The following is a 24,511-nucleotide window of genomic DNA, read 5'->3' on the forward strand; positions in this document are numbered from 1 at the left end:
TTCTCCAGCCCCCTGAGTTTCTGGCTGTAAAAACATAAATCACAAGAAATTTGTGATCCCTGATATCCATACACGCTACAGACCTATTGTTTGTCATTTCATAGCCAAAGAATTAGACCACTGTTGGACTGAAGCTTTTGTATTTGAGGATAAAGTTTCACTTTTGTCATTTTCCTGGTGGAAACTTGTATTACATGTCCTATTACAGTATTACATTGGTCATTGATTGATGGGGAACTGACTAGAAATTGTAATAATGATTGCACTTAATATGTACTGAGTATTTATCTGTGTTCCATCAGTATTTCAAATACACTGACTACTTCATGCACCACTAAGGGAGCAGAGGCTTGAAGAAGTGAAGTTTAAAGCACCAGTGGGCTACATGCCCGCCTGGTTGACTGAAGAGGTGGAGACAGAGCCAGTGGCTGGCTGTTTAGCTACTCTGACCTTCAGGTTGAACCCCAATTTCTGTCTCTGGGTTTTTATTAATTGTGCTACACATGCCAGTAATTGTTTGTTTTTTTTAAAATATTTATTTATTTATTATGTATACAATATTCTGTCTGTGTGTATGCATGCAGGCCAGAAGAGGGCACCAGACCCCATTACAGATGGTTGTGAGCCACCATGTGGTTGCTGGGAATTGAACTCAGGACCTTTGGAAGAGCAGGCAATGCTCTTAACCTCTGAGCCATCTCTCCAGTCCCTAGTTGTTTGTTTTTAAAGTCTGATATTAAATTGGGCACTACACATCTATTTTCTCAAGCCTGCACTGGCTTATTATAACTTAAGAAAATTGATAATGTTTTGTTTACTAAATGTGTGTGTGCACATACTCGCACGTGTGCACATGCATGTGTGCACATATGTCAGCATGTGTGTGTCATTCAGAGGACAACTTGTTGTAGTTAGTTATTTCCCTCCATAATGTAGGTCCTGGGGATCAAAATCAAATTTTCAGGCTTGACAACAAATATCTTTATCCACTGAACCACCTCAGCAGCTGTGGTCCAGTTTCCTGACTGATCTTCAGTAACTAACTTCTGAAGGAGCTGGAGCATGACAACTAAAGCAGTTAGTTATGTCTTGAAATCACATGGGGTATGCATAGAGTTTGGCAGAAGCTAGCCCTTCCAATTCTTATGATTACTGAAGTCACTGTAGAGAGCAGGTGGGGAATGCTCTAGGGAATTTGTGGTCTTCCTGCCTCTTGATGCTTCTGCCCTTGTCTTTCTCTGGAAGAACCATTATCTTCCAAATCTATGTCCTTCATTTCTTCCAAAATAAATGCAAACGTGTTATGTTTTGTTTGCTTATTGAGTTGAGACACTACATTGTCAAGACTCCATTTTTCCCCTTTTCCTTTCCTTATAGAATTTGCCGTCTGCTGTTGTAGCTCATGTTCTGAATCCTCAACCTGGAGAGAAGATTCTAGATTTGTGTGCAGCACCTGGGGGCAAAACTACACATATTGCAACCTTGATGCGGGACCAGGTGAGAATGTCGTCATGGCAGGCTCCTCTCATAGTTACCGCGGCTGCTGAAGGTAACCTAGGAAACAAAGGGTCTTCAATCGGAAGACTCTTCTGCTGTTTCATTTACCACATTCAGTTCAGTTGACAGATACTTGTGAGGACAACCTTGAAACAGTTCCAGTTTGCTAATACAGTTAGAGACTCGTTCTTTTATAGACTGAAATATTTAAGACGTCTTTTCTTGCTTTTAATTTTGAGATTTTATACTTAGATGAACTGCGATATAAACCGCCACTAAAAATGGTGTGTGTGTGCGCGTGTGTAAAGTTTGTGTAGAAAGGAGTAGCTGATGTGTTCCAGACTCTAAGGTGCTTGAAGAGCGTAGCATATAAATGGACACTTAGGAGGCCGAGGCACTATGATAACTGGTAGTAGCAGGTCAAGGGTTAGTTTATGAAGTATTTAATGTACGTTTTTAGTTTATTCAGAATTTAGATGTGATCACCAGTATGCTTTGAAAAGGTGATGATCTGTGATATATTGGTTGTATTTGTTAAAAGTTGTTTGCTTGGGCATGGGTCTCATGCTGGGATTGAAACTAGGGCCTTTGTACAAACTTCTCTAGTAAAATAAATCTTTCCAAAGAGAGTGAATATTTATGAATAAACCCATTTTCAATGATTTTATGATGCTGCTTAAAAAATACAGTGCCCTGGTGGCACAAATCTAAATGTGTTGTGCTGAGGCAGTTTAGGGGATCAGCTGGTCTGAATGGCCTAGCCATGCACCTGCTCAGCTACAGGTAAACTGGTGCTTCGGCTAATGTGGGGCGGGCTCATTCATTTGGGTTTTTCTGGGTTTTACTTAGCTAAAGCAACCTTTACTGAGACAGCTAGGATGCCCTGCCTCTCTGGCCCATGTGTTTCTCTCTCTTGCTAATAGCTGAGGATTAGCCCAGCAAAGGACAGTAGTTGAGGTATTTATCAGTTGTCCAAACTCTTTTATGTATCAAGTATCTTTTTATATCCCATTCGCTAGCCAAAAGTAACCATATGCCTTAGTCCTAGAGTTTCGAGTTTGCTGGATCTGTTTGTTTGTTTGTTTTGTTGTTATTAGATAAGCAAGGACAGAAACACAGCTTCTATACTTGTGATTTTGTGGAAGTGGCCTGGAAAGTTTCTCTTTCATTGTAGTGTAGCTGAGCTTTATTTGGCTTTTTTTTTTCTACTTTTTTTCTGTTCAGGTCACCTTGAATGTCAAGGTTTTGCCTGTGCACCCTGTTTGTCAAGGTATTGGATTTTTTAGTTTTAAGACCTGATGATGATGATAATAAAATGTGACCAGAAAATTTCTGCATTATAATGTTGATATGTGAAATATAAGGATGATATATACATTTTAAAAGAAAATACACAGAAGAGTTGATCTACCATGTATGCACCTTTACTTCATAATATGTTTCAAAATATCATCCAGATAACTCAGTATATTCTTACAACTGTGACTGTGTGAATTTGACTCAAGTATGATTTGCTACGATAACTTAAGTTAGTTTTATTGTGACATTTCCATACATATTTGTCATTATATTTTGTTTTTCTTCATCTCCTTCAGCCCCTGCTCTTCCCATCCATCCCTAATGCTGTCCCCTTATCCCCACAAATCACCTCTGCTTCTGCTTACATGTCACATAAACCCCAGTACTCTGTTTTCTTGCCTACTACCTCCTTTAAAATTGTTTTGTCTATTCTTATGGAACCCTTCTGATTTCATTATGAACACACACACACATACATGAATGCACACACACAAATTCTGCATATAGAAGAAAATATGCAATACTTGTATTTTTTAATCTGACTTGTTTTGCTTAACATAATGATCTCTTGTTCCTTCCATCTTTTTACAAATGTCATTCAATTTTCTTTGCATGTATTTCTTGAAGATTTTTGTCTGTGTTTATCAGAGAAATTGATCTGTAATTTTCTTTGTTGTGCTCTTACCTGATGTTAGTATAAGGGCAATCAAATTTGGTTTCAAGATCGAATTTGACAGTGGAAGAGTTTGAGTAATATTGATTGTAGTTCTTCCTTAAAGATTTGATAGAATTAAGTGTGAAGCTTTCCAGTTTTTCATTGTTAGAAGTCGTCTTATTACTGCTTCAGTCTCATTGGTTGCTACGAATCTGTCTAAGTTCTTGGTTTAATTTTAGTAGATAGTATGTGCTTAGGAATTTATCCATTTATTCTAGATTTGCTAGTCTCTTATAGGAATATTTTATGATTTAACAAATAAAGCTTGCCTGAAGATCAGAGTGCAGAGCTAAGCCACTAGAGGCCAGGGACTAGGGAGACAGAGGCAGAGGGATCTCTTGTTAGTTCAAGGCCACCCTGAGCTACACAAAATCCCAGCACTTGGGTATCACATGCCTTTAATCCCAGTAGTAGGGAGGTGGAGACAGGAGGGATATGGCTGGACACAGAGAGGAATATAAGGTGGGAGGAGACAGGTGCGCAGGGCAGTCGAGTTGGTGGAGACAGATGCAGTCTGAAGATGCAGTCTGAGGCCAGGGTTGTCCCTTCAGTCTGAGCATTGGTAGAGGTAAAATAACTCTCTAGTAGCTGACTGCTCGGCTCCTCTGATCTTCAGCCTTACCTCCTATATTTGATTCTAGTTATTATTAAACCAATTAGAATTCATGCTACAGTCTTTGGAACATAAGTTTTCACAGTATTCTCTAATGACCTTCTGTATTTCATTGGTATCTGATATAACATCCTATTTTTTTCCCTTAAGTTTATTAATTGGGTCTTGTTCATTTGGAGGCGCTTTGTTTAGGTAGAAGTTTATCAATCTTGTTCATCTTTTCAAACATTTTTTTGGTTGAGTCTGTGTATTGTTCTTTTAGACTCCATTTCATTAATTTCTGTCCTTTGTTGTTCTTGCTTTGTGCTGAACTCATTCTTACATCCCTGAGACCTCAAGCAGCATCATGAGGTTATGTAGCTGAGAACTCTGATGTTTTTTAAATGTAAGTGATCATAGCAAAAACCAACTAAAAATGTTCATCTTCACAGAGTTAACTATGCCCTAAATGTTCTGATACATTTCCTTTTCATTTTTATTTTTTCTAAATAATAAAAAAATTCTTTTTGATTTTTTTTTTTTTTAGTAGTCTACTGGTCACGCACAAATGTGTTTTCAGTTCCCATACATGTGAGTAGTTTCTGTAGTTGCTTTATTGATTTTAGCTCTATTGTAGTACATCCTAATAGGTTACAAGAAGTTATTTTGATTGTTGTCTATCAAATAAGACTTAATTTGTGGTTTAGAATATAGTTGATTTTAGAGAAGATTCATGGGCTTCTGAGATGTACATATATTCTGTTTGTGTCAGGTGGGATACTTTTGTAAGTACTATGCAGTTAAATGGGATACTTTTGTAGGTACTGTGCAGTTAAGTCCATTGGTTTATGATGCAGTTTCTCGGTTAATTTTTAGTTTGGATGACTTATCTAAAGACAAGAATAAGACACTGAAGTCTTCCATGTCATTATCTCGAGACATGCGTAGCCTTTTATGTCGACTAATGTTTGTTTTATAAAGTTGGTGGTGCATATATATGATTACATCAACTTGATGAATTGTCCCTTTCTTAATGTGCAGTGCTCTTCTTTATCTCTTCTGATTTTGATTTAACTCTTCTTTGTCAGATACCAGAATAGCGATGCTAACTTGCTTTCAACTTCTATTTGCTTGATTGATTGTACTTAATCATTTGAACCTTTGTGTATGGGTATCTTTGTTAGTGAGATATGTTTCTTGGGAATAACAGATACTTAAAGTTGGATCTGGGTTTTTCATCCAGTTAGCTAGTCTTTGCCTCCCTATTGATGTGTTAATGGACTTAATATAATTTATGAGAGATGTGTATTAATTAATTTTGTTTTACATTTATTTGTTCAGGGCAGGAGAAAAGTGCATGCAGAGGTTAAAAGTCTTACTGAGTTCTTCTATCCATTATGTCAGGTTGGCAGCAAGTTCCTTTACTCCTGCTAAGCCATTTTGCCAACCCAACTAATTCTTGTAATTTTGTTTGTCTTCTATTTTGCTGGATTGACATTCCTTACTTTCTCCCCCGTAACTATCAGGGATATGTTAACTTTCTGTGTTATATGATGGATTTCTTCCTAGTTCTTCTTTAGCCATTTCTCTGAAGAAATGCAGCCCTCCCTGTTCTCTCCTGGTTGAGACTGTTTTCCTTCTCTTTGGGTAGTGGTTTCTTCATGTAGCTTCTGCAGTGCTTCTCAGTGGTTTTGAGCTGCTTTAGTTTGTGCTTATTTTCAGATGTCCTTATTCTCCAATTTTAATAGTTTTGTTAGATCCATCAATATTGGTTGGTAGTCATTTACCGTGAGGACTTGGAATATATTATCCCTTGTTTTCTTGGCTTTGAGGACTGCTGGTTATCTGTGTTATTCTGGTGTAACTATCTTTGTAACTGACTTGAGGTCTTCCTTTGCATCTTTTAATATTCTTTCTTTGCTCTTTATATTAGCTGTAATAAGTTGTGGAGAGAGTCTTCTCTGAGAAAGCCTAGTTGGGTTTTTAAATAGCTTTTTTGTTTGTTTGTTTTTCTTGTCTGGATTCCTTTTCAGTCTCTGTATTTGGGAAGTTTTTTGCTCTTATTTCATTGAATAGATTATTTTGGTATCATGAATGCTTGTCTCAGATTAGGGAAAAGAAAAGAAATTAGATTTCCCAGTAATGAGATGGCTTAAAGGCAAAATTATATGGAGAGAAGCTGAGGAGTAAAAATGGAAAACATAGCTTTTTATTTTAAAGAAGTAAAAAAAAATGTTAGTGTAAGCACCAGCACTTATTTACCAAATCAGGGGTCCTGACATGGTCTGTGGGAATGAAACCCAGGCCAGGTTAGAGGGGCTCTCAGAAATTAGAGGCTGAGACAGGTTTATTCCAAGCAATCAGACTTTTTATCCCCCTATGAAAACAGAATGCAGTGGTAGTTGCCAGAATAATGGTGGTTTTAATTTATATAGGGCAAATAAGAATAATGTCTCAGACTAATTGTTTTGCCAAACTTCTGCATGCCTTTGATGACTTCTGAGGGACACAGAGAAACACAAGTGGCCCTAATGCTTCACTGCCTGAGGGGGTGCCTCAGTTTCTCAGGAACTGAAAGGCACCCAGTGCCTCGGGAGCCATGGGCTCTATCCTGAAAAACCTATGGCACGTGTCTCTTAGGGCAGCTAGACCAAGCAAACAGGAAGACCTGTCTTCGTACTGTCAAAACCTCCTGCGTCATAATCATCTCAACCCCGGAGTTCTTGGGGCTCTACAACACTGAAAGGTGCTCTTGAGGTTGAGCCACCCTCTGACCTCAGACCTAGACCACTAGACACCCCTGCTGTTCCCACTCGGTGGGATAATGCCAGCCTGTGGAGGTTCTGGTGCGAGACTCCTGCAACCTGCACTTTTCAGACTGTCAGCCCCTGGCCCTCCTGCTCTGCCCAGCCAGCCTCCAGGCCACAGCAGATGATGTTTAAATTTCCTGACTTATGGTTATTGCCTCCTCTCTGACACTAGTAGCTCATTTTAAATAATAGCATCCTCCTTGAGGTAGCCCCCAGTGAGTCCTAGGGAGTGCCAACTGGGATTCCCCTCTACTGCTGACCACCAGAGGCACTGCCTCAGTAAAACCAGCTCAAGGCTTTGTCCTCCAAGTAGGATTGCAGGTCTCTCTTCACCAGGGCCACCTGGGGATCATTCTGCTGGGCTGTGTTCCTGTCTCTGCCTTTGTGGCTCTGACCCTCTTCCTTGTCTCTGTTTGGAGGAGTCTTTGCTTTACTGACTGTCTTGGGGTTTCTATGGCTATAAAGAGACACCATGACCACAGCAACTTTCATAAAGGAAAACATTTAACTGGAGCTGGCTTACAGTTCAGAGATTTAGTCTATTATCATGGAGAGAAACATAGCAGTATGCAGGCACACATGGTAATAGAGAGGAGCTGAGAGTTCTACATCTGATCCACAGTCAGCAGGAAGAGAGAGTAAGTAAGCCACTGGGCCTGGTGGAGCCCCTGAAACTACAAAGCCCATACCCAATGACACTTCCTCCAGTAAGGGCAAACCTACTCAACCAGGCTATACGCCATGATTCTTTCAAATAATGCCACTCGCTGTGAGCCACTGGGGTGATTTTGTTTTCATGGTTTATTTTTTTATATTTAAAATTTTCCATCTCCTCCCCTCCTCCTCCCCCTTCCCTCTCCTCCTCCTCCCCCTCCCCTCCCCTCCACCCATACCTCCCCTCCCTCCCTCTCCAGGCCAAGGAGCCATCAGGGTTCCCCACTCTATGCTAAGTCCAAGGTCCTCCCAACTCCCCCAGGTCCAGGAAGGTGATCGACCAAGCTGAGAAGGCTCCCACAGAGCCCATCCATGCAGAAGAATCAGAGCCCAGCGCCATTGTCCTTTGCTTCTCAGTCAGCTCCTGCTGTTGGCCACATTCAGAGAGACGGGTTTGGTCATGCAGATGACCATACAGCTCTTCTCCTTCACTGGGTCACACTCGAGCACTGTGCAGTTGCCTCCTCATCCTGGTGGCCTACAGCAGCGTTTGAGCTTTAAGCCTTTCCAGAGCGTTGTGCTGTGGTGCACAGAAGTTGGGTTAATGATGTTCTCATTTTGGTTACCATAGTTCAAAGAATTTTGTATTCCTTGAAATATTAAGATGGGGATCAGCTGATATTTACTGATATTCATTTGTATGTAATTCCTTGAAGCTAGATGTTTCATAGAGGAAGCTCACGCTTTTGCCCAGGGGAGCAGTCACTCGAGACTGGTGGTTTTATGTTTACCTTCAAGAGTTTTTCTAAGCTTCTTGAAAATATAGCAAACATTTTTTTTCCAGTTTTGACTTCTATAGATTAAAGGTAGGCTATATGCTATATATTGGTAGGAATGTGTTTGTTTAAAGGAAAGTCTAGGTATTTAAGGAATTAATTTTTCAGTGCTGGGAACTGACTCTGGGACCTTTTGCTTGCTAGGAAACCCTCTACCACTGAGCCACACCCCTCTGCCAGTGTAAACTTGATGTGCATTTGGTTGAAGCACACTGCAGGGCCACTGGCAATGGCACCAAAGTTTATCCCTACCGCGTGTACTGGCTTTTTGGGAACCCATTCTCTTTTGGATGGATACCTACTCAGCCTTGATTTAGTAGGGAGGGCCTTGGACCTTCCCCAAAGTCATGTGCCTTGCCCTCTGAGGAGTAGATGGGTATGGAGTGGATGGGTAGGAGTGGGAGGAGGGGAGGGAGTAGGAACTGGGATTGGTATGTAAAATGAAAAAAGATAGATTTTTTTAAAAAAATAAAATAAATTATAAAAAAATACCAAGATGAATGAATATATAAATATAAAAAATAAAATAAAATAAAATAAAAAAATTCAGCAGGCATTGGAGGAAAACGGGAGACTACAGTTTTACACTAGTCTTTTATATTGGGGATTTTTATAACTGCTTTGGATTTATACTTTATTTTCATTTTTAGGGAGAAGTAATAGCACTGGATAAAATATTGAATAAAGTGGAAAAATTAAAGCAGAATGCTTCATTATTAGGGCTTCATTCTATCAAGGCGTTTTGCTTCGACGCAACAAAGGCACTTAAACTTGATATGGCTGATGGCACAGAAGGTAACCTTAATTTGTTTTTCTTGTTCTGTGTTTTTGTCTCATAATTACATGTACTTACTGGATCTTACTACAGGAATGAATGTGGAGTGACCGGAAAGTAATTAAGATAATTAGTGTTTTTGTAATATTTAATGTAATGTCTGCTAATGTCTTAATGTGATAATATTTAGGTGGCAAGACACTCAAAATTTACTCTCGACACCTTTGAAATGTAATATATGTTATTGCTAAGTGTACAATCCTGTTGCGCATTAGATCTTGAAAAATGACTCTTCCTGTCTAGGTAAACTTAGTAACTTTTCCACAGTATCTCCCTGTGCTTCCCAGCTGTTCCCTGGCAACCACGGTCTTTATCTGCTTTAATGTGCTTTGCTTTTTAGCTTCCAGATACAATTGTCTTTTGGTACCCGGCTTATTTTTGCTTAACTGTCTTGGATTCTTCCATGCTGTTGCCCATAGCAGATTTCTTTTCAAGGCTGAATAATATTCTGCTGTGTATATGCACTACATTTTGAAAATAACATTTCTTATTGGTAGACAGTTGAGTTGGTTCTGTAGCATTGCTTTTGTAAATACTGTTGAAGTGAACATGGGAGTGCAGATACCTCGACAACAGTTCCCAGTCGTCTGTATCCATTCTTGTATTCCCACCGGCAAGCAGGACTGCTGTATCACACAGCAGCTTTATAACTTATTGTTTGAAGAGCCACGCCACTTCATTAGTCGTTGTATTAATTTATGTCCTTAAAACAGTGCATGTGTGCCCTTTCTTCTCCATGCTCTCACCAAATTACCTTCTGTTCCTTTCTTTTAACAACTACTTCCTCATAGGGGTCAGATTATATGTCTTATGGTTCTCATTGCATTTTCTTGAAGGTTAGTTATAGTGAGCATCTTCTCCACATACCCATTGGCCGTGTCTTTTTTCTTACTGTTTTTACTGGGCTATGCATTTTTCTCCACTCCATCCATTCATTCCCTCTTCCCTTCTACCCTTTCCTGTGACCTCCACACTCCCAATTTACTCAGGATATCTTGTCTTTTTCTCCTTCCTATTTAGATCCATGTATGTCCCTCTCAGGGTCCTCTTTGCTGTCTAGGTTCTCTGGGGTTGTGGACTGTAGGCTGGTTTTTCTTTGCTTTATATCTAAAAGCCACTTATGAGGGAGTACATACCATATTTGTCTTTCTGGGTCTGGGTTACTTCACTCAATATTGTTTTTTTTCTAGATCCATCCCTTTGCCTGTGATATTCAAGATGTCATCATTTTTTTCTGCTGTGTAGTACTCCATTGTATAAATGTACCACATCTTCTTTATCCATTCTTCAGTTGAGGGGCATCTAGATTGTTTCCAGGTAGCCTCGTAAAAAGAGTTTGGCAATGTTCCTTCTGTTTCTGTTGTATGGAACAATTTGAGGAATATTGGTATTTGCTCTTCTTTGAAAATCTTGTAGAATTCTGAGCTGAAACTGTTTGACCCTGGGCTTCGTTTGGCTGGGAGATTTTTAATGACTGTTTCTATTTCCTTAGCAATTATAGATCTATTTAATTCATTTATCTGGCCTTGTTTTAATTTTGGTAAGTTATACTGATCCAGAAAATTGTCCATTTTTTCCATATCTTCTTTTGAAGAGCAATTAATGCCCATCTAAATCCTTCCCGCTTTGGGTTGTGTGTTAGTTGCTATGGTAAAACACTGACAGAAGCAAACTAGGGAAAGGTTCCTTTGCCTAACGTTGTGGATGCGTACCCTAGGCTTCTAGTCTCCCATCATGGTGTAGTCTGTCTTAATGAGTTTCCGCCATGGTGTACTCTGAGTTAATAACCTCCCCATCGTGGTGGGGAAGGTGCATGCAGTGTCAGGTGCTTCTCCAGCTGTTGTAGCAAGAGCATGAGGAACAGGTCACATTACATCATAGGTGGGAGGCAGAGAATGTTGAATGCTGCTTTCCACTTCTTTGTCCTCCTTGTTCTCCTGGACTCCAACCCATGGAATGATGCTGCCTGGTTCAGGGTGGGTCCTCTCTCCAGCTAAACATCTCTGATGCCTCCACAGATGCACCCACACTGTCACTTGCTGAGCTTTGTTTCTTAGGTGACCCTGAATCCAGTGAAGTATACTGATGAGCCATTACAGCAATGAATGGTTGGTGTTTGTTTGATTTTAGTATGTCTAACTACTCTGTCTTTTGTCTGAAGTATTTAATCCAGTTTATTCCAATAAATAACCGAGTGGTGCAGACTTGCTTGAGTCGTTTTTTCCTTATTTCCCAAGTGATTTATAGATGCATTTGTTTCTGTGCTGCTGTCTTCTTGTGTAGTTAGTTGTGTTTCTGTTGTGCTGTGTTTTAATCCTCTGCTTATGTCTTGTAGGGTTTGGTAGCGAATCTTATGAACTGTAAAACGTATCCATCACAGGCCATGTGAAGCTGATAATGACTGAATTTTACATTAAAAGCTCAAGATTTTTTCTTAGTTCTCCATTTTTATTTTATTTTATTGCATAATTTGTATATTTCTATATTGAATATACCTACACAAGTTATTGTAACTTACTACTTTTGGTGGTTTGGATGAGATGTCACTCACAGTCTCAGGCATTTGAATTTGCTGCTCTCCTCTTCATCTTTTTTCCTTTTGACTATATATTTTCTAATAATTCCTCTTTGGATGTGCCTCATGTTTCTTCTACTCAATGAATTTTCTCTTTCTTTCTGTTCATTGTAGTTTTTAGCTTCATTTGTTGAAGAGTCTGTCTTTGCAAGTACACTTTACTCCTTTGCCAAAAATGAGGTGGCCATGGCTGTGTGGGTTTGGGGCTTGTGCTCTGTTCCTCTGGTTGCTGTGGTCTGTGCCTGTGTCCCAGTGCTGGGCGCCTCTGTTTCTGTGGCTTTGTGATGTAATCTGGAGCCGGGTGTCATTAGCACTGGCCTTTCTCTTTAGGGTTGCTTTGGTTATTTGGATCTTTTTGCTTCTTAATGAATTTTAGGATTGCTTTTTTTCTTTGAAGAGTGTCTTTGGAAATTTGGTGGTGATGGTATTGAGTCTGTGGTTGGCTTTGCAAAATAGAGCCATTTTCAGAGTGTTACTCTACCATTCTATGAGCATGGTGGTCTTTCCATCTTCTGGTGCTTTCTCTGGAATTTTAAAGTTAGGAAAAGCTTCTGGCAAATGGAACATGTGTGTATTCTTATGGTATATTATTATAGAAGTGGCTTTGTTTTTCAACACAGGGTTTCTCTGTGTGTGTGTATCCCTGGTTGTCCTGGAACTTGCTTTGTAGACCAGGCTGGCCTCCAAGTTACTCTGCCTACGAAGTGCTGGGATTGAAGGCATTCACCACTATACCCAGCTGCCTTTCTAGTTTTAATAAGAGAAATTTCAGTTGCACCAAGTGCATTTGGTGACCTTTTTTGTGATCTTAATCTTTAATGTGTATATAACATACTGTATCATTGATTAAGTGCACTGTCTTAGCTTCATGTTTGTGGATGAAACAAAATGTTGGACAGAAGCAATGTAAAGAAGGAAGAGTCTAATTTGGCTCACTGTCGTCAGAGGTTTTAGTCCATAGTGGCAGGCAGGGCATGGTAGAGCACAGCAGCCCATTGTGCGACCTGGAACCAGAGCAAAAGGGACAAACAGCTAGGGCAAGGTATTGCCTCCAAGAAGATTCCCCCAGGGTCCTCCAACTAGTCCTGTCTCCTGTCTTCTACTGCCTCCCAGCATTAGGAGTTGATCAGTGTCTTAGATTAGGGCTCTTATGATTGGATCGTCTCTGGAAATACCGTGACAAACTTACCCAGAAGTATACTTTACTAATGTCTCAGATATTCCTCAAACTAGTCAAATTGGCAAGAAAGAGCAGCCATCACGGTTTATTAGGAACAGTGAGATTAGGCATTGCCATTGCCCTCAGCAGGATTACCAGGTATAGTTGTGTCCTATAAGGTGTGAGTCAGTTCTGAGTTATAACCTGTTAATTGTTTTTTTAATTTTATTTTTTAAAATTTTTTATTTTTTATTTATTTTTATTTTTTATTTTTTATTGGTTTGTCATAGTGTAGGGCCTGCAAATATGGAGCTTCAGGAGCATATTCAGAACAAACGTGGAACTGCAGATTTCTTAGCTTTTAGGCAGTTGTTGAGAGTTGTATTTCAGATGAATTCGGATGGTCACAGAATAAAAAACACAATGTACAAAGTATTTCAATAGCTAATTTAGTATAAATTTACATCAGTGAGAGACCACTTAGCATGAAAATAAGCAGTAAAAGGAGTAAGGCAAATGGATACTTGCAGGCTGTAAAGCAGAAGAGAAACTCTGTGGTAACCTAGAATTGCCAGCTGCTGGGAGGAACATTGCTTAGCTGCTGCAGGCAGAGGCCTCCACACAGAACAGGAACTTCCTGCACCTGGGACATCACCTGTAGAGGGCTCTGGCTACTCCAGGAAAGGATGGGACTGGTGGTGCCAAGGTAAAAAGGGCTGTGAAGGTTTTGACAAGAAAACAGATGAGGAGCTGGGCGGTTTTAATCCCAGCACTAGGGAGGCAGAGGTAGGCGGATCTCTGTGAGTTCGAGGCCAGCCAGAGCTAAAAGAGCTAGTTCTTCCAGGACAACAGGACAACTAGGGCTGTTACACAGAGAAACCCTGTCTCAAAATACGAGAGAGAGAGAGAGAGAGAGAGAGAGAGAGAGAGAGAGAGAGAGAGAGAGAGAGAGAAAGAGAGAGAGAACAGATGATGAGGAAAAGTCTGTTCTCCCGTTGTCTTTCCTCTCCATACCCCATCCCATCTCTTTTGTGCTTCCTGTTAGTGGTTGTTGAAGCCAGCAGGCAAGCATGGTTTTCATTTGCCCCAATTTAAGATGACTTCACACTGTGGACCACTTGAAAGAATGAAAGCTAAATTTTAATAGTTGGCATTTATGTATGCAGGTTAAAAAACTAAAGCTAAGATAGTAGATTATGGGAATTCATCATAGAATACTATGGGAAAGATTCCTATCTTCTATAGATAATAACTCTCCGTTCAGTAAGAAAAGGCAATTGTGACCCTAGCCTTTAACGGTGAGCCATCCCTCTTGCACAACATAAAGCAAAGAAAAACCAGCCTAAAATTCACAACCCCAGAGAACCTAGACAACCAAGAGGACCCTTAGAGAGACATACATGGATCTAATTTTCATGGGAAGTAGAAAAAGACAAGATCTCCTGAGTAAATTGGGAGCCTGGAGACCATGGAAGAGGGTAAAAGGGGAGAGGGGAGGAAGGGAGGGGAGTGGAGAAAAATATATAGCTCAATAAAAACAAAAACAAACAAGCAAAAAAGGCAATGGTTTCAGTAGGGAAAAGCTATACAAAGGATTTACTTATTTAAAGGAAAGATACAATTGGTCAATAACGACTTTTTTGATGAGGATTTTGGAAAGGCAGGCACACACACTCATGATAATGACAGCATACACTAGTATAATTTAGGGGGCATAACCAGTATGCATCAGAAAGTAAAGATTTATTTGAAAAATATCTTTTTTCCAGGACAGTAGATGAAAGAGAAAAAAAGAGATTCTAGATGAAGGTGGCCGACACTGAGAACAGCTTGTGTCTTTACAGCCTTCTAGCCAGATAGAAAGAGAAGGTAAAGCCGGGTTTAAATAGAAGTGATCAGTAGCAATGGCAAGCTTGCAGGTAAAGAACGCAAGGTTCACGACTTTCTTCAGTAACACCAAATTCATAAGAAATTACTCATGAGCACACAAGGAAAACTTGATGGACTGGTAAATCGAGGAGGCTACTGGATCATAGTGAACAGAAGCCATAAAACCAGGAGACTAGAGAACAGCAGCCAGACCAGTATGTCTGGTCAGAGCCCACCCGGCAGGCCCTGGTGTTTCTGGTGCTGTCTGCAGGAGGCGTTACCAAGGAGACGACTTCCTCTAGGACTGATGACTGGAGTTGGTACCGGCTCTGGGGCGCTGTGGCTTCTAACAGGAGTTAAAGTTCTTAATTTGATTTGGTGTGGGTTTCTGTTATAATATCAAAACTTGTCTGTAACAACTGCATTTTCAGTCCTTATGAAATCAAAGCTACATGAAATAAAAGTAATTTTTAACTTAGCCAAGGACTTGCTTAAAGGGAGAAAGGATTTTTCTTTATTTAATATCTTGGATTACAATGTTAATTTCTCATTATTGTTTATATGTCAAGAATATTTTATTCTTTTCTAGACCTATATGTAATAAAGCAGATAATATTTATAATTCTCTTTTGTAGGGGCACCTCCATTCTTACCAGAATCTTTTGACCGAATTCTTCTTGATGCACCCTGCAGTGGAATGGGACAGAGGCCAAACATGGCCTGTACTTGGACTTTGAAGGAAGTGACATCATATCAGCCACTACAGCGAAAACTCTTTAATGTGGTATGTAATGCTCTTTCACTGTAAAGGAGTTGACGATTCCTAGTTCTATGTTCTGTCTACCACAGCTTTTGTGTGTAGCAGCAACCTTCACTGTGGTCAAAGGGTGAAGGTAAACAGGAGGCATGGACAGAGACTAGATGTATAGGATTTGATATGGCCACTTGAAATATTTATTCAGCCTTAAAAAGGAGTGAAATTTGGTACATGCTACAATATAAATGAACTTGGAGACTGAAGTAAACCTGACACAAAAGGAAAATTTTGTATGATCCCAATTATAAGGTAATTAGAATAGGCAAATTCCTAGGAACAGAGGTTAGAACAAAAGGAGTATGTTGAGAGAAAGGGTAGTTACTTAATTGGTACAGAGGTTAAGTTTGGGATCCTTTACAAATGTACGGCTTATGTCATTGAATTATTCAGTTGACATGACAAATTTTATTTTCTAGAGACAAGGAAGAGATTGGGAATACCTAGTGTGTTTGTGTGGCTTTAGTTTTTTTAAAATGGGGTCTCACTGTGTATCCTAAGCTGACACAAGCTTGCAATAGTCTACCCTCAGCCGCTGTGATGGTTTGTGTGCCTCGTCCTGCCCAGTTACAGCTTTAAATGTGGGGAGTTTTCCTTTGTGTTGACCCGTCCTTTAAAATGTACAACTAGTTTCCCATAGAACATTTTCAGTGAGACATTTAGTTGATTGTAAACAGTCTACGCCTTAAATGAAAATAGAACAAAACAAAAACACAATTGGCTGAGTTGTTCGTGCATAATTGCTAATTGATGTAAATAATTCAATATAATTAAATTACTCTTCCTGGCTTTGTTTAGTTATCAGATTAGAAGTCTAAAGTCTAAAACAGGCTAACACAATGTTAAACTAGGCATGATTACATCCAGAATGTAGGAGGATCCTAACAACTGCAAATTTAATTGATCTGGTACATTACACATAGAATATTTGAGAATTTTTGTCAAGTTTTGTTAAACTTAGTCCATTTCAAAATATGATTTCTTCTATCTTAATTTCAACTTTTCTATTTTTAAAAATTTCTGAGCAGATGTATGTTTCCTTATCTGTGTATATACTGCCTGCATGCAGGAGTCTGAACAAACCAGAAGGCCTCTGGAACTGGATACAGGTGGGATGAGCTGCCACGTGGGTGCTGAGAACTGAACCTGAGTCCTCTGCAGGAGCAGTCAGTGCTCTTCGCTGCAGAGGCACCTTCCAGCCCCACTGCAGTGTTCTTCCCATGAGAGATGAGTTCATTATTTCTCCCCTTTCCTACAATGATAATACATAGACTTCAGCAACAACTAATATGCTGTAATCATTCAATCGCTAAGGTTGTCTTCTAGTACATTTCTGCTCTTTCTTGCTGCTTCCTTTTATAAACAAAGGAAGCACTAGTTGTGGATTATTTAAACAGTTTTCAGAATAGTCGTCAGAGAACATGCCTCTGGCACAAAAGCCCAAAGCAGCACCAGGGATGCTCTCCAGACAGAATGCCTGAGGGTAAAGGCTACTGAGAGCGGATGGATGATTTCAGTGCAGAGGACCAGCCGCGTGGGAGAACTCAGAGAGCAGGTGTGCCCTGTGCCGTAGCTAGAGGCCCAGCTGTGAAGGGGAAGTCAGAGAGCAGGTGTATGAGACAGGGTTAGACATCGAGAATGTGAACCTTAGGATCAGAACTGTCTTCATTTGAGCCACGACTCCTCCGTGCTAGTGACTTTGGGTACATTGATTTCCAGTTGGAGAGATGGGGAGTAGGCACTATCTGCTAGGAATACCTCAGTGGAAACAGCCTGGCTTCACTGTTGGTAAGGAACCTTTGAGAAACTTCCTATGAAAGTCTACCATAGTAGGTGGCACAGAGCCACAGTGTTTATATTATTCCAGTTAAGGTGCAAGCATGAATTATTAGTTTTAAAAAGATTCTAATTAAAACTTTAAACAAAATTAGGGGTTTATAAAAAGAGAAGAAACGTGAGTTAGATGGGTAGAAAATGGGGGGCATGACTCAAGGGAGAGTCAGGAGAAGAGGCTAAAAATGATCAAAACACATTGTGTAAGTTCCTCAAAGAACTCAGAAAATTTCTCTGAGCTTGAAAAGATAAACATTAATGATGTAGCCCAGTTGGAAGAGTGCTGGTCTGATGTGTTAGTCACTTCTTGTTGCTGTGATGAAATACCCCAGGAAACCACTTAGCGAAGGGATTGTTGATTCTGCTCACAGTTCAAAGGTCCAGTCCATCGTGGTGAGGCCGTTATGACAACAGGCACTGGAGGCTTCTGGTCCCACTGCATCTGAGATACAGAGGCTGAGAGCAGTGGATGCTGGTACTCATTTCACTGTCTTCTTATAATCAGTCCAGAGCCTTAGCCTATGGGTTAGTGCTCCTACGCTCAAGGTGGGCTTGCCACCTCTGTTAACCTAATCTTACAGTTTGTCACAGACATGCCAAGAGGCTTGTTTCCTTGGTGATTCTAGATCCTGTCCAGGTGACAGCATCAGTCATTACTCCTATCATGTATGAAGCTGGATTAGATTCCCCAGTAAGACATAAACTGAGTGGAACAGCACATTCCTGTGATCCTAGCACTCTGGAGATAGAGATCTTTGACTAGACAGAGAATTTGAGGCCAGCCTGGAATATGTGAGAACCTGCCTAAAAAGAAAAGAGAAGATAAACTTAAGATATTTGGGAGAAAATTACTTTAGCACTGTAGTCCATTATCTATTAAATACCTACAGCATGCAAACTGATGTCTAGATCATAACTGAGAAAGCAGACAGTCCATGCCCTTCTCTGAGAGCTTCCGTTTTGACTGACAGTTTGTTGTATTACGATATTAATGCTGTAGAGCAAACTACAGGAAGAAAGATGTGCTTTGGGGTCTGTTAAATCAGGAAGCACTTTTCAGAACAGGGGCTCTGTAAGCAGCAATGAGTGGAGCATTGTGAAGGAACAAGCAACTTTGAGGAGGAGGAGGAGAATTTCTAACCTGGTCTGGGACTCTTCAAGTATCAGTGACTTTGGTTGCTACAGGAGTAGCAGGAAAACAGGGTTGCTAATCCAGAAGGGCAGGAAGGACAAAAGGGAAGGTCGGTGTGGCAGGAACACCTTTATGTAGACCCTTGAAAATGCTTTCAAGACTTTGCTTGCGAAGCTGAGAAGCAGCAAATAGAAAAGCATTGCTCAGACTGGTGTGCAGAGACTGGCTTATAGGAAGGCAGGGAACCAGGCTGGCAGATTTAACTGTTGTGCAATGCAGCTGAAAGATAAAGAAGCTGGAACTGATGGTAGTGGACATTGGGAGTAATCGCTAAAACCTGGACTGTGTGTGTTCACACACACTTTTTTTATTCATTCATATGAATATTTCATTCATATTCATGTGTATGCATGTGTACCTGAGTACTATGTGCATGCAGGCACCAGCAGATATCAGAAGAGGGTATCAGATCCCCTGTAGCCGGAGTTATAAGCAGTTATGATCCATCATATGGATGCTGGGACTTGAACCTGGGTCTTCTGCAGGAGCAGTAAGGGCTTTTACGTACTGAGCCATTTCTGCATTATATGTTGAAAGAAGGGCCAGTGGGGCTGGCTAGTGGATGGGGGGAGTAAAAGGACTGCAAGCACAGTTGGTGCTCTGAGGTTCAGGGCTGGAGTTTGGGGAAGGCTGAGAAACCTTTTCTAGCAGGTTTCAGAGAATGATGAGTATTTGGGGACACATTACCTGAGGTAGCAGAAACGTTGACATGACAACTGAATACATATGCATGGATTCAGAAAGGAGGTTTCCCTACAAATATTAGTTTGGGAATAAAGACATATGGGAAGGGAGGTAACTGAAGGATGTATGTGAGAGGCTAGATCTGTGTAAATCATAAAGTTCCCAGGTAAGGCTGCATGCATCAGCAGGGTATACATTGTGCTATAACTACAGGAACAGGCTGTGTCATACTGGACAGCATTTTGTCACTACCAAGTGCTTGCAAGGTACCATGTGCCATTCTCTAACTTACTTCGGGTATTTATTGGGTCTTATGGCATGCATAGTCTGATCCTCGCTTTCTTTAGGCGGTTCAGCTGCTGAAGCCAGGGGGAGTGCTGGTTTACAGCACATGTACAGTAACTCTGGCAGAAAATGAAGAGCAAGTTGCCTGGGCCCTTAGAACGTTCCCCTGCCTTCAGCTTCAACCCCAGGTGAGAATACTAATGTTTTCTGTGTTACCAGCATCTCAGAGTATGATGTGCACTGGCATATATAGGATGTTATGGAGAGCTGCGTCAAGACTCTGAACTGCTCTGTTCATAGGAGTGATTGTGTTTTCTGACTGACCATGGGGATTCACATGACGAAATGAGAAAGCATCCGCTCCCTGCAGAGTGCCAGTGCTAAACAGGGACGGGCTTGGGTATCTTTCTGCTCTTTATTCCACTTGTTGGTATTAACACTGCATCTCCAAAAAATGCTTTCCTGTTTTTCTTTTTGGATTGATTTACTCATGTGTATTTGTATTTTGCTCACATGTATGTAAATATACCTTGTGCATTCTTGTTACCCATCAGGTCAGAAAAGGTATCAAGTCCCCTGAATCTGGAGTTACAGATGGTTGTGAACCATATAGGGATGCTAAGAACCAAATCTGGTCCTCTGCAAGAGCAGCATGTGCCCTTAACCGTTGAGCCATTTCTCCATCCCCATATAAGACTTTTACTTCATTCCCAGTCCTACATTATTTTGATTTGGAAAAGATTGAACATTTTTGCTTCCTGCCATATCAAACACACCTCTTCAAAAGTAGGCTGCAGGATATTAAAAAAAAAAGTAGCTATTGGAACAAGCCACAGCTCAGGAGTGTCACCCTTTACACTTTTATATTAATATAGGATATTTCCAAAGCCCTTTGTTGTTTGTTTTAATGGGCACTAATCTGAGTTTTTGTTATAATTTTTATAAAGCTGATTCTGTTTTGAGGTATGTGTCTACAGGGATGCTAACATTCAGAGACATTGGACAGCTGACTTTATGGCTTCCTATGCAGAGCTCTAACAGACAGAAGATAAGGTTAAACATAAAAACCATCTAGAAGTGGCCCCTAGGCAGAGGGATTAAGACAATTACATGTAAATGGAAGCAGGACTTCAGAATTTACGTGGAATCTGTATAACGGAGTAATTAATGGAAGGTTCTCCCCTCACTGCCATATATGATGACAATATTTTCCTGACAGCGGTTTCTTTTCCACCAGTGTCCAAGATACCTGTTGTGGAATGATGGCTTGTTGGTTATTTGGTACTAGTGTTTTTCAAAAATCACTGAATTTATTTATATTCCTTAAAAGCTAGTTGGTGTAGAACTTTAAGTCTTGAAAGAAATTGTGGAAGATATCAGAAAATGGAAAGATCTCCCATGCTCCTTTATAGGTAGGGTTAAAATAGTAAAAATGGCAGTCCTACCAAAAGGAATCTCCTGATTCAATGCAATCCCCATCAAAATCCCAGCATAATACTTCACAGACCTTGAAAGAACGGTACTCAACTTTATATGGAAAAAAATATAAAACCCCAGAATAGCCAAAACAATTGTCCACAATACAGGAACTTCCAGAGGCATCACCATCCCTGACATCAGGCTCAACTATAGAGCTACAGTGATGAAAACAGCTTGGTATTGGCATAAAAAAGACAGGTTCACCAATGGAATCAAATCAAAGACCCTGATATTAATCCACACACCTATGAACACCTGATTTTTGACAAAGAAGCTAAAATTATACAATGGAAAAAAGAAAGCATCTTCAACAAATAGTGCTGGCATAACTGGATATCAATGTGTAGAATATAAATAGATCCATATCTATTGCCATGCACAAAACTCAAGTCCAAATGGATCAAAAACCTCAGCGTAAATCCAGCCACGCTGAACCTCATTGAAGAGAAAGTGGAAAGTAGCCTTGAATGCATGGGCACAGGAGACCCCTTCCTAAATATAATATGACTAGCACAGATGCTGAGGGCAACAGTTAATAAATGAGACCTCCTGAAACTGAGAAGCTTCTGTAAGGCAAAGGACAGTCACTAAAACAAAATGGCAGCCTATAAGAATGGGAAAAGATCTTCACTAACCCCACATCAGACAGAAGACTGATCCCCAAAGTATATAAAGAACTTAAGAAACTAGACATTCATGTGGGATTCCCCTCTGTATGCTGTGAATGCCATTGGTTAATAAAGAATCTGCTTTGGGCCTATTGCAGCAGAGGAGGGCAAGATAGGAGTTCTAAGCAGATAGAGGAGGAGAGAGAAGGCGGAGTCAATGAGAAACCATGAGGCTGCCACAGGAGACAGACACCTGATGCCAGACAGAACCTCACTGGTAGGCCACAACCTCATGGCAATACACTTATTAATAGAAATGGGTTAATTTAACATGTAAGAGCTAGCTAATAAGAAGCATGAGCTAATAGGCCAAACAGTGTTGTAATAATCTGTGTGATTATTTTGGGTCTGGGCAGCCAGGAAATGAAAGAGCAGCCTCCATCTACAAGACATCAAATTATCAAATAATCCAATAGAGAGATGAGGTACAGATCTAAACAGAGAACTCTCAACAGAAGAATTACAAATGGCTGAAAGACACTTAAGGAAATGCTCAACATCCTTAGCCATCAGGGAAATGCAAATCAAATGATACCTGTCAGAATGGCTAAGATAAAAAAAAAAAACACCAAAGATAGCTTATGCTGGAGAGAATACGGACTAAGGGGAATGCTCCTCCATTGCTGGTGGGAGTGCAAACTTGTACAGCCACTTTGGAAATCAGTGTGGCGGTTTCTTAGAAAATTGGGAATCAATCTACCTCAAGACCCAACAACACCACTTTTGAGTATATAACCAAAGGATGCACACACATACCACAAGAACATTTGCTCAACTGTGTTCATAACAGCATTATTTGTAATAGCCAAAACCTGGAAATAACCTAGGTGTCCCTCAACTGAAGAATGGATAAAGAAAATGTGGTACATTTATACAGTAGATTACGACTTAGCAGTAAAAAACAATGGCAATGACACCCTGAAATTCGCATGCAAATGGATGGATGGAATTAGAAAAAAAAAATCCTGAGTGAGGTCACCCAGATCCAGACAGACAAATGTGGTATGTACTCACTCATAAATGGATATTACGTAAAGCAAAGGATAACCAGCCTACAGTCTACAATCCCAGAGAAGCTAGGTAACAAGGAGAACCCTAAGAGAGACATACATGAATTCCCCCTGGGAAGGGGAAACAGACAAGAGCTCCTGAAAAAAACTGGGAATGTGGGGGGAGGGGAGAACTGAGGGTGAAAGGGGAGGGAGGAGGAGAATGTGAGGGAATGGGATGCTCAAGAAGGGGGAAGGTCAGAGTGGGAGAGCAAGGAAAGAGATACCTTGATTGAGGGAGCCATTATAGGGCTAGTGAGAAACATGGTACTAGGGAAATTCCCAGGAATCCACAAGGATGACCCCAGCTAAGACTCTTAGCAACAGTGGAGAGGACACCTAAACTGGCCTTCCTCTGTAATCAGACTGGTGACTACCTTAATTGTCATAATAGAACTTCATCCAGCAACTGATGGAAGCAGAAACAGAGATCTACAGTGAAGGACTCCCTCCAAGAAAGGAAGGAGCAATAATATGAACAACCGGGTCAAGACCATGATGGGAATACTCACAGAAACAGCTAGTGGGAGCTCACTGACTCTGGACTAATAGCTGGGGAATCTGTACAGGACCATACTAGGCCCACTGAATGTGGGGGACAGTTGTTAGGCTTGGGCAGTCTGTGGGGCCACTGGCAGTGGAACCAGGATTTATCCCTAGTGCTTGAACTGTTGTGTTGGAGCACATTCTTTGTGGTGGGATACCTTGCTCAGCCTAGACATGGGGGGAGGGCCTTGGCCTTGTCTCGAAGTGAAGTGTCAGATTTTGTTGACTTCCCATGGAAAGCCTTAACCGTTTCTAGAAGTGGTTGGGGGGTGAGGGGAGCAGGAGGAGGGAAGGAAGTGGGAACGGGAATAACTATGTAAAATAATACAAGATTGTATTTTAAAAAATTCTTTTTTAAAATTGTTTTTATTGAGCTATATATTTTTTCTGTACCCCTCCTTTCCTCTTCCCTCCCCTTCTACCCTCTCCTATGGTCTCCGTGCTCCAAATTTACTCAGGAGATCTTGTCTTTTTTCTGCTTCCCATGTAGATTAGCTCCATGTATGTCTCTCTTAGGGTCCTTTTGGTTGTCTAAGTTCTCTGGGGTTGTGAATTCTAGGCTGGTTTTTATTTGCTTTATGTCTAAAAACCACTTAGGGGTGAGTACATTAAAAAAATAAGTTTTTGGTTGGGGGGTCACCACAACATGAGGAATGGCATTAAAAGGCTGCAGCAAGGAAGGTTGAGAAGAGTGTGCTAAAGATCAGGTAGAGGACTGCACCACCACCACTGCTGTTACAGCCATCAGTAGCAGTCTTGACCATTTTTATCAACCTGGGTTTAAAAACTCTACTAACAATTGAAAGTCAGTGAGATTCACCATTCTTTACTCATAGTCAGAAGAGAAATCTACTACATGGTTAGAAAACTGAGGCTTTCAATAGTTAAAAAATTATAAAAACAAAACAAAAAAGAACTGGGTATTTTACCTATTGTATACTTGGATAAATGGAGTTAGGTAAAGCTGCTTGCTTAGGTCTTATAGCTGAAGTATGTTAGGACTGCATTTTTAAATCTGCAGGCTTCTAATCATAACCTTCACGCATTTCGTAAAACCGTAGTGCTTGATAAGCATGGAGGATCTAAATATGCAAGAACTCCTCCATCAGGAGGCCACAGA

The 24,511-nt window shown here is 40.5% G+C and overlaps 1 protein-coding gene across 2 annotated transcripts in view; it reads left to right on the plus strand.

Moving 5' to 3' along the window:
- Positions 1-24,511, plus strand: part of Nsun6 (NOP2/Sun RNA methyltransferase 6) — a 48,788-nt gene that overhangs the window by 23,559 nt on the left and 718 nt on the right. Inside the window, exons 7-12 of one of the 2 annotated variants that reach the window (XM_038332738.2) lie at positions 1,378-1,497; positions 2,722-2,767; positions 4,651-4,694; positions 9,054-9,198; positions 15,477-15,625; positions 19,712-19,837. In XM_038332738.2, coding sequence (XP_038188666.1) covers positions 1,378-1,497; positions 2,722-2,767; positions 4,651-4,694; positions 9,054-9,198; positions 15,477-15,625; positions 19,712-19,837 — 630 coding nt within the window. The remainder of the gene's footprint in view (positions 1-1,377; positions 1,498-2,721; positions 2,768-4,650; positions 4,695-9,053; positions 9,199-15,476; positions 15,626-19,711; positions 19,838-24,511) is intronic. The other variant, XM_038332740.2, reaches the window with a different exon arrangement.

This window comes from Arvicola amphibius, chromosome 6, assembly GCF_903992535.2.
Source record: "Arvicola amphibius chromosome 6, mArvAmp1.2, whole genome shotgun sequence".
Classification (NCBI taxonomy): domain Eukaryota; kingdom Metazoa; phylum Chordata; class Mammalia; order Rodentia; family Cricetidae; genus Arvicola; species Arvicola amphibius.